The 11135-nt window shown below is 40.6% G+C and overlaps 1 protein-coding gene across 1 annotated transcript; it reads left to right on the top strand.

Moving 5' to 3' along the window:
- Window positions 1-961: 961 nt before the first annotated feature.
- Window positions 962-2285, top strand: LOC145141396 (transmembrane protein, putative (Protein of unknown function, DUF599)). Its single transcript, XM_079074686.1, has 2 exons — window positions 962-1284; window positions 1537-2285. Exons 1-2 carry the CDS (start codon window positions 1120-1122, stop codon window positions 2059-2061), a joined length of 690 nt encoding a protein of 229 aa, XP_078930812.1. The 5' UTR covers window positions 962-1119; the 3' UTR covers window positions 2062-2285.
- Window positions 2286-11135: the final 8850 nt, after the last annotated feature.

Genomic DNA, 11135 nt, shown 5'->3' with positions numbered 1-11135 from the left:
CGTGATCGTACAGCTCCTCATGTTTTGTCTATGTTTCTGGGAAAACTCTGATATTATACATTTTGAAAACAAAGTTGTAATGATTTTTAATGGTTTGAAATGTTTTAAAAGTTTAAATTGGTTGAAAATTTTTGGGTGTTACAATATATTTGAATTTTTTTTCCATTAATACAACCGTAATATGAAGAATCAACAATTTATTTGTTTGTTAGACAAAAACTAGATAAATTTTTATTATGTTTAAGAAATTTAGTGGTGAGTTAGTTGTATTATGTTCATTTGGTAACTTTTTTTATAACAATTTTAGTACGTTTGATAAATAAATCATCATCATCTATGTTTGAGATACATCCATTTGAAACATATTCTAAAGATTTTTGCAACTTGCATTTAGTTCATCGTTATTTAGTGACTTCAATTTTTTTGTTGTGAATAAGAAATCAACTATGTTTTCATACTTATTGTATTGCTCAAACGCTACATTACAATGAATCTTGACTATCTATAAAATATATTGAATAGTAAATGATTTTTGAAGTGAAAATTCTTGTATAATTCTCGACTTATTGTAACTATCTTCAAAATGTATTTTTCTTACAAAATTCATTTTTATTATTTTTCTCATCAAATGTTATATCAATTCCCAAACAAAAAACTATAGTTGTGGCACAATTTAAAGTCATTTCTAACCTATATTTTTTTGTAGTGCTTGGATATATAAATATGTTTACATTGATAATACAATAAACCTAATTTTTGTGTTAATAAATTCTACTTGGTATTGATAATACAATAAACCTAATTTTTGTGTTAATAAAACATTAAGTGGATTAGTAATTTTCAACCATGCTTATAATTAATCAAAAGTTTGATCGGAGACGGCCTAAAAAAGGCCCCACACAACCTCACCATCCTCACACCCCATTCATTGTATATATATACACACAAAATCAGCATGACTCCAATCAAGTAACTATTTGCTTTATATCACACTTTTGATAGCAACAGGATTCCACTATCCTTGATAATGAATCCAATTCAGCTTCCATAAACTGAGGAGTATTCTTTCTTCACCATCAATAAATTCAGTTGAATCCCATCAATTTATACAACTGAAAAATGGCACTTCTTCGTTATATGGACACCATCTTAGTCCCGCTCAGCTTCTTCATCACATTTGGTTACCATACCTATCTTTGGTATAAATTCAAGACCAAACCATCTTGCACAACAATTGGCATCGAATCCATCAAGCGGAAACATTGGCTAAAAGACATGAAACAGGCATCAATTACATTTTTTTTTTGTTAGAAATTAATGCATAAATATAGATGAAGGAAACGGGGTTTGATCAAATCAAGAAAAACCCAAATCCTGATATGGGTTTTGTCTAAATCAAGGAAAGAACTTGAATCTGGATATGGGTTTTGATAAGATCAAGAACAACAACATTTTTATATAAATTGTAGTATATTAGAACGTACTTCATACCTCTTACACTTGATTTTTTTTTCTTGTGTTTTTTTTTATTATCAGGGAGATGATAATAAAGGCACGTTAGCTGTACAAAGTTTGAGAAATACGTTGATGAGTTCTATACTATCTGCCATGGTCACATCGATCATAACAGTGGCTTTGGCTGCTTTGATTAACAACACATACAGTGCAAAAGATCTCTTCAGCAATTCTTTTTTTGGGTTACATACAACAAAAATCCTTTTCCTAAAATACGGATCAGCGTTCCTCTTCTTGTTAACTAGCTTTCTTTGTAGCTCTATGGCTGTTGCAAACTTGATCGATGCAAATTACTTGATTTACGCATTGGGAGCTGAACCTGAGGCTGAAGGGGTTGCATCTCCATCACCTTCTTCATCTCGTAAATACACGAGAGATATCTTGGAAAGAGGTTTTATTTTGGCTATTTTTGGAAACAGAATGCTTTGCATCACGTTTCCTGTATTATTTTGGTTGTTTAGCCCGGTGGTATTTGTGATTGCTTCTTTAGTGTTAGTTTGGGGACTCTATGTGCTTGATTTTGTTAATGTCGCACCTTACTACTAATATGGCCACCAAAAGGCTTACAACATAGGCATGCGGCGGTATCTGGTGTTGAGATGATGTCTCTCTGCTCAAGTAGTTGATGATTCCCGTTTGGGACTATGATGAAGTTTATGAGTAGATTAGAGACTATGTGTCATCTTTAAAAAAAAAAAAAACTAATATAACAATGGGATTTGTACAAACGACTTTGTGATGGTTAATCTATATCAATCGCATTTGATTTTTTTTTTGAAACGACAAATAATAGTAGCTATAAAATCTTGTGGTTTAGTCTTGAATCAATTTAATATATATTAAGGTTTTTTTAATTATTATTTGTTTGGCTTATTGATAGAGTAAGTTATTGGGTACGAAGGTATATAATTTGTTGTTTGCGACTTCTGTGTATAAGTTATAACATGATAATTTATAATCTTATAAAACTTATCATGAAATAATTAAATACATAACCATACATGTATTATAATTCGGCAAACGAATTAAGCGGAAGCCTACTCATAATATTTCAGCAAGCATCTCCAGTTCGAGCTCCTTTATAGGACAAACCTAGCTCCTATAGGGATTTTTAGAAAAAAATTCTCCTCATATGGCTCCACAAAAGTTAGTTTAAGAGAATTTTATAAAAAAATTTAGACGTTCAGTTTATATAACATATGTTTCGAAGGTGAATTAATAATAACTCAATTTCAAAATGTAAATATAATCTCATAGAATATCCGTGATAATTTATTCGTAGTGGCCATGTGGAAAAGCATCCTTATGAAAAAGCACCATAATAAAGTAGAAACGTTTCACATATTTAGAAGGTGGGGGGTTGTTTTATAGGTATCCAAAAATCCTATCTAAAATAGCGGAATTCGAATTCGCATAAATTTTCGGATTCCCAAAATCCGAAAAATACGTTATTTATTTATTTATTTATTATATTATTTTACTTTTTTAACCTATCATTAAAAAAAATAGAATTTAGAAAAATTCATTTAAACATTGAATTGATCTCAAACTTTCTTCTAACAAATTTCATCCCATCTCATGTTTTGTGTTTAGATTCAACAAATATATATTGGTGTTGCAATTATAATTCATTAGCTAACTAGTTGTGAGACTCGTATACTATACAAATTGATTAAAAAATGTTAAATATGAAATTGTAAACATTAAACATTTTTTAAAGTAAAGTTTTGAAATAACTATAAACAAAATGATGAATAAGTAAATAATTCAATATATACTATTAACAAAGTAATTCATATTTAAAAACCACTAATTGAACATAATAATCTTTATATCTTTCAACACAATGCAACAAAAAGGGACAAATGTAACGTACCAAAATATAGAGTAAAATTTTCATTTTTAAAATAAAATAAAACCATTTGATATCATTCCAAACCAACAATATTCAAAACATGAGCAACGAGTTCTAAAAAATTATCAGAGTGAAGTCATAAAACAGATAGTACGAAATCTCTGGTGGATGTGATGCAATCAAGTTGGGCTCTTTCCTTTGCTATTAGAAGTACCTGAAAACTCTGGTGGATGTGATGCAATCCGGCCAGCCTTTTCCCTTTGCTAGTAGAAGTACCTAAAATCTCTGGTGGATATGATGCAATCATGTCGGGCTCTTTCCTTTGCTAGTAGAAGTACCTGAAATATTTAAAACTTAAACCGTAAGCACAAAGCTTAATGAGTCCCCCAAGACACCACATACAACACAAATAATGCGCCCACCCTGAATAATGGACCCTATCCTGAAAGATGGGCCGCACCTTGAGTACTGGACCTCGTCCTGATTCATGGGCCCCACCCAACATAACATAACATCGGGACCCACCCAACAAGCATATAAACATACTAGCAAGAGTCACAAAGACAACAAACATACAATGACACCTCGTGTCCAAACATAGTATAGTGAGGAAACTCACCTCATAGTCAAGCACACAAACACCACATCTCATAAGAAATGTAAATATTGTTACTACAAACCACCTAAACATTAAATGAAAGGTCAACTCTCAGTCTAGGACCTAAAACCCTAAAGTTTGACCACAAGTCAAACTGGTCAAAAGTCAACAGTTGACCCACCGCGCCCTGGCCAACCCTATAGTTGCGCCGTGGTGGATAGATGAAAAAACAGACACGACCAAATGTGTAACACCGTAATTTTTCAAACAGATTTTTCATTTTAAAATCGCATACTTTTCATAACATATTGTATAGAAATCTCGTTTATTCAAATTACATAGCACAACTCCATTAATAATCCAGGATCCTCAAAACATAACTCTTTCTCTGGTGTGTATAATCAAGCCGGTGCCGTCCCGCGATCCTGAGAAAACCTGCAACACATAACACATAACACGGTAAGCACAAAGCTTAGTGAGTTCCCCAAAATACCACATACAACACATACGCCACTCGAGGCTACAGTACGACCCTCCGGTCGATGTGTCTCAGTGGGACCCTCCAGTCCCGTAGCTCGTTGGACCCTCTGGCCCGGTCATAGCTCGTCGGACCCTTCGGTCTAGTCTGTGTCGTTGGACCCTTCGGACCGGTCTATATCGTTGGGCCCTTCGGCCCGGTCTGTATCGTTGGGCCCTCCGGCCCGGTCTGTTCAACACATAGCATACATATAACACAATGCACATATTCTCATATATACACATAGCATACAAGACCCTCCGGTCTACACATAAATACCACTCTAGGTAATGTATAGTGAGAAGACTTACCTCGGCTAGCAGGTGAGCAAATAACCTCACGCTCAGATCTCGAACTAGCCTCCTCGTAACACAAAGGATGAATATCTCTTATTAATACTCTTTTCACGAATCAGATAATCGAAGGCAGTTCTTTCTCTTTCTAACTCTTTAAAGTAGTTAAAAGACCATTTTACCCTTCCAAGGTCTCTATCACATATGTTGACCAAAACCCCAAAGTCACCAGAAGTCAAACTCGAGTCAACAGTCCAAGTTTGACCCGACTCGTCGAGTGCACTCCTGCGACTCGTCGAGTCCCCTCGTATCCTCATAAGTCTCAAAAGTCCAGCTCAACTCGTCGAGTTGACTCCCAACTCGCCGAGTTATCGCACTATCAATCCATCGGGACAAACCCTCGCCGACTCGTCGAGTCAGGACATGGACTCGGCGAGTCCCTTTGATCTGATTTCTCATTTAGACGATTTCAACCAGATCTATCACTCTAAACTATAGATCTATCATCCCAAGGCTCAATAATTACGTAAAGCTTCGATCTTTACGTTCATACATGATGTTATTGCTTCAAAATGCCAAAACATGCTCTTCATGAAGGGTTTTGCTCATCAACCCTCATTTGGACCATTAAAGCTGAGACATTTAGACTCTAAGGACCTTAGGAGGTCCAGATCTGAGGTTTCCAACCACAACCAGGTCTCATTCGACTCATAGATTCAAAAGGATGGAAGCAAAGCCCTAAAACTCCCAAAATGAGATTTAGTACAAGGAATGAACAAGATGAGGACTTTGTACCTTCTCTTAGCAGCTGAAACACTCAATACCACAGATCCACTGCCTTCCTTTGTTCCCCATCATGAAGCTCTTCATCCTTCTTCATAGAAATGCACCAAGAACCACCATATGAGCTTCTCTCTCACTCTCTAGCTCCAATAGCAATTAGGGTTTGCTCTCAGGGGAAGGAAGCCGCAAATGAGGCTATAAATGCCTTTAAATAGGTCCCAAACCCAGAGAATTAGGGTTTCTCTGCCCAGCACCTACTCGGCGAGTCCCTCCTCTGACTCGTCGAGTCCATTCATTAAATCCACGTCAGCAACTCGACTCGACTCGGCGAGTTGGTCCCTCAACTCGTCGAGTCCCTCCTTAAATCTCAAGATTAACATACACAATAATGTCCCTGAAAATCCGGATGTTACAATTCTCCCCCACTTGAATTAGATTTCGCCCTCGAAATCGCTCCTTCACAACATATAGATCTAATCAAATAACCAAACAGCACCATCGAAAGGGTCTCATACCACACAACTATCTTCCTTTCTGGACACCTGAATCCAAACAGGAACTCCTCCCTGGAAAAAGGACAGACCCATCTGCCACTATGCTACCCCTTCTGAATCTCAAGAATCTAGAACTCTAGTAGCCTGACACACAGCCATACCGCCATCTCCAGATGTCACCACGTTATTCGCTCCTCGAATAACAAACCCCGATAGCTCACTGCCCCTATGATTCTCTAGTGGGGACCGATAAAACAAGTCCATACCCAAAACTGGCTACCAATCACTCGTCCCAGACATGATTAACAATCCAGATCATATACCAAGGAATGGAATGATCACATCACACCAGGGACTCATCCATTGAACTGCAATCAAACCCCAACTCCCTTTTCCAAATCCCGTTGAACACTGAGCACCACGTCATCTCCCGACCTAGCAGTTGAACCTCCAAGGGTTACCCATTGCATACCTCAACATGTCTCACTGACTTCCTTCCCACACTAGCTATCTCGGCCCAGTGTGACACACAAGTCACAAAGTTCGCTTTTCCTCAACAGAATACGGAATTCGTTTCACCCTCGATCCCTGTCGTCTACTACTCATTAGTTCCATACGTTTCGCGGTTTTCTCACACCAACGAATTGACCCACTCAGGTCTAAGGCACCAGATGGAAGCAATACCCCCTTCCAAATGAAATTCAGCTCTGAATCCGGAATCTCATTCTGCGTACTCAACGCACTACCAGAGCCAAACTCAAACTCGAGAGTTTAGTCTGACCCAGAGCTGGAACCACTCGCCCCAATGAACCACTCAACTCATGACTCATGACCCGCAACCCATGCGAACCTCACTGATCCACTTCCCTTTTGGCCACGAAAACCACTACTCAATTCAGATTATAACGACTTCCGAAAAACATGGAGACCCCAGTCTCACCCCTGGTTCGACCCCAGGCTTCCACAAACTCAAATATTAGGGTTACCCAAGCCTAAAACTCTTCTATGTCAAGATCTGATCAGAGAGCACTTCATCACATCATTCTCTCGCTGAATAGTGGGTACTACGGCTCCCTGCAATATCACAACGACCTCTCACTGAATAGTGAGTACTACGGCTCCCCGTAGCGTCACCACAACCTCTCACTGAATAGTGAGTACTACGGCTCCCCGTAGCATCACCACGACCTCTCACTGAATAGTGAGTACTACGGCTCCCCGTAGCATCACCACGACCTCTCACTGAATAGTGAGTACTACGGCTCCCCGTAGCATCACCACGACCTCTCACTGAATAGTGAGTACTACGGCTCCCCGTAGCATCACCACGATCTCTCACTGAATAGTGAGTACTACGGCTCCCCGTAGCATCACCACGACCTTTCACTGAATAGTGAGTACTACGGCTCCCCGTAGCATCACCACGACCTCTCACTGAATAGTGAGTACTACGGCTCCCCGTAGCATCACCACGACCTCTCACTGAATAGTGAGTACTACGGCTCCCTGTAGCATCACCACAACCTCTCACTGAATAGTGAGTAGTACGGCTCCCTGTACCACAACCTCTCACTGAATAGTGAGTACTACGGCTCCCCGTAGCATCACCACAACCTCTCTGCACTGACTCATTGAAACTGCAGCTTCCCGTAGTCTCACCGCACTTACTCTTACCACTTTACAATCTCATCCTCAGGTTGACATCACACTGCGATCATTAACTCATGCTCTGCAGCCCAACATAGATAGGTACACACACACCCATCCAGGCTAAGCATCACTACTTCGGATGACCACTGTCGTGACAAAACCACTTTTTCTCGCTGCAATTCACATTCTCAAATAAATCCATTTGATGTCAATTGGCTGAAGGGTCCTCACCGGAACTATAGACACTTGATACACCACTCGTCATTTCAAACTCAAAACTCAAAAATAATCCGAGATTTAGGACATTAAACTCGGATACCCTGGAATACCATCACAACGCCTCGCAATGTCTTGACTCTACCACTGCTCTCATACTCATGGCATCATACTCAGATACCGCATTGCTTCCTCGGAACTTCACAACCGGTCTTTCTCTCGTGCCACTTGTAACCCCGAAATACTCCATCCCCCAATTTAAAACACGGAGAAATTGCCAACGACTCAGAACACGAAGTTGACAATCCGAAACTTCCTTCTCTATTGCTCAAAACTCATGCAAGAATACTCATAACGACCCTGAAGTTGGTTGCCCAATCAACTTCTTCCCTTCCCATACTGCATATAATACCCCATACTCTGAACCAGAAATTCTCAACCGCCGAACTAACCTCACAAGCCAACCACCTCGAATTCACCATTTTAACCTCGAAGGATTCCTAACCACCACAAGGTCTCCGACCAACGGCCACTTGCCGTGGAGACACTCATCCTTTCTCAAACACGTACCACATGCACTATCTCACTCTGCACCTCTCCTTGACCACCGATAACCCTGGTCTCAGGAATCCGCACCGCAGGCCTCTCTATCCTGTTCTCTAATCGCTCTTGAACAAATCTCGGATCTCCTCAAAAGTACCCGGTTATCCCCCACTCAGGGTTCGAACCATCACCAATTGGTTCGCCAACAATCTAACCCACATACTGTTTTTTTACCAGTAACCTCGCACCTACTCTTGGAAGGTGATACGCAATGCTCAATGATCTCCCCGATGGAGATCGAGCAATTCCAATTACCCCGAATCTCCGACGAAATCCTCAGAAACTTCTCATCATGACTACCTCTAGTCATTCAGAATCTCGTACCATCCCACTACCGGACATCTCAACAGTCCAGTCGTAACCCTGACTCTCAGTCTGAAAATAACGAACTAACATATTCCTCATCCTCGACTCTTCAACCAACGTTCCATCACGTGGGTTGTAATAAGAGTGGAGTCCTCATTACCACACTCGATACTCATCATAGACAATAAGAGCCACCGCCCCAATATCCTCTTCTTGATCGTCTGCCGTTGCAGCTAATACATGCCCTACTATGCTCAAATAGGGTGTATCCTTGTCCTTAACCATCTCAGTCCCCGCTGACAACCTGCTCATGCTCTAACATTACCTCTCGGAAGACATACTGCCCAAATACTCTGATGGAAGGTCGCCATCAATGCTAACCCGTAGGGTTCTACCCCCAAGCTCGGAAACCGAATTCTCAACACCTCTTATGTTTCCCACAGGAAACGGAAATAATACCATCCATGTCGCAGAAGGTGACATCTCCACTATCGGCTGATTGCTCAACTCATGCCGTAATCCTCTATAACCGCCATCTCTACTCATCCTTGAGCCTTGCGACTTCATCTGCCATCTTACCAAAAATCCCTTGGAGCTAACTCGATTTCCCTCTCAAGGGATGCTCCACTATACTCATTCATCATGGCCCTCTGGCCCCATACTCTTTCACATATGATCTCAGTCTAACCAATCACAACGGAATAACTGGTAGAACCAGTAACACTAACCGCCACGGGTCATGATACTTGAACCATGTGGCCACCTCTCGATCTGCTATGAATCATGGTACCCGAACCATGTTATCTCTTCTCAATCCGCTACGAATCATGGTACTCGACCCATGACATCACCTCTCGATCTGCTACAAATCATGGTACTCGAACCATGAAATCACCTCTCGATCTGCTACAAATCATGGTACTCGAACCATGAAATCACCTCTCGATCTGCTACAAATTATGGTACTCAAACCATGAAATCACCTCTCGATATGCTAGTTAAAACCTCCGGAATGTTCTTTGTATCGAGTATGGGTCCTCTGCTTTCAGTAGTATGGGCCCATACTACCTGCCACATCTACCCATACTTTCCACACGGACCATCCCTGAGTCCCTAAGTAGCTGCTCGACCTTCTCAATCACCAACCCCGTCATGCGTGTTCGCTCCTCTGCGAAATATCCAACTCTGTCAGTGTACTCATCTGACTAGGGTTACCTTTCCCTAGGCTCTTCCTAGGTTCTCACACTTCTCCGCCATCAGCTGCTGAATAACTCCTTATGATGCCAGCCATCTACCTCCTGAATATCGTCATATTCACTTAGTAGCTGACTCTCATCATCAAGAGTTCCACAAAGCACGAAGCAAGCAGCATTCATGCATCGAATAATCTCTACCAACATGTAAAACCACTCTAGGTCATTACCCACTTGCTCTCCTCATACTCTAAGGATACCACCGAACTCAAGCAACTTTACCCCACGCGGGCATCTGGCTACTCTCTCAGTAGACTCCTCAAATGCTCATCTAGGTATCTCTCCTAGATTACTCCTCTACTCAAATCCCTCTCTAGACGATTCCTGCTGGATACTCTTACTCAACACATGCTCGAAAGCACATCACAGATAACAATAACTCCTAGGCTAAGGCATCACAAATCAGGCCACTCTAGTCCTAACATATGAAATACCTATCCTATCTCTAGCATGCATAATATCTCATAGCATATCTCATAAATATCTCATAATACAAACGTAAGGGTATTTTGGGAAATCACCGTTCGGGCTCTGTCTGATTGTACACACTGCTCCAACTCGTATTCTCTTAGAAACTCTTGCTCGTTTTAGAAAAATCACTTCCTTGAAATTTTTTCTCAAATCCTCAGTTTGAGTCCAGATCTACCCGAAGGTGCATCCGAATCCCTCAAACAAGGCTTTGATACCAACTTGTAACACCGTAATTTTTCAAACAAATTTTTCATTTTAAAATCGCATACTTTTCATAACATATTGTATAGAAATCTCGTTTATTCAAATTATAAAGCACAACTCCATTAATAATCCAGGATCCTCAAAACATAACTCTTTCTCTGGTGTGTACAATCAAGCCGGTGCCGTCCCGCGATCCTGAGAAAACCTGAAACACATAACACATAACACGGTAAGCACAAATCTTAGTGAGTTCCCCAAAATACCACATACAACACATACGCCACTCGAGGCTACAGTACGACCCTCCGGTCGATGTGTCTCAGCGGGACCCTCCAGTCCCGTAGCTCGTTGGACCCTCTGGCCCGGTCATAGCTCGT

The sequence above is a fragment of the Lactuca virosa genome, chromosome 9 (genome assembly GCF_052849685.1).
Source record: "Lactuca virosa cultivar CGN04683 chromosome 9, Lactuca_virosa_CGN04683_v6, whole genome shotgun sequence".
Lineage (NCBI taxonomy): Eukaryota > Viridiplantae > Streptophyta > Magnoliopsida > Asterales > Asteraceae > Lactuca > Lactuca virosa.
This window is presented reverse-complemented; position numbering and strand designations above follow the sequence as displayed.

Bases quoted from the DNA above. Each gene is read 5' to 3' on its own strand.
- LOC145141396 (XM_079074686.1), top strand. From the start codon at position 1,120: ATGGCACTTCTTCGTTATATGGACACCATCTTAGTCCCGCTCAGCTTC. The intron at 1,285-1,536 runs GCATCAATTACA...TTTTATTATCAG, and splicing joins GGCTAAAAGACATGAAACAG to GGAGATGATAATAAAGGCAC.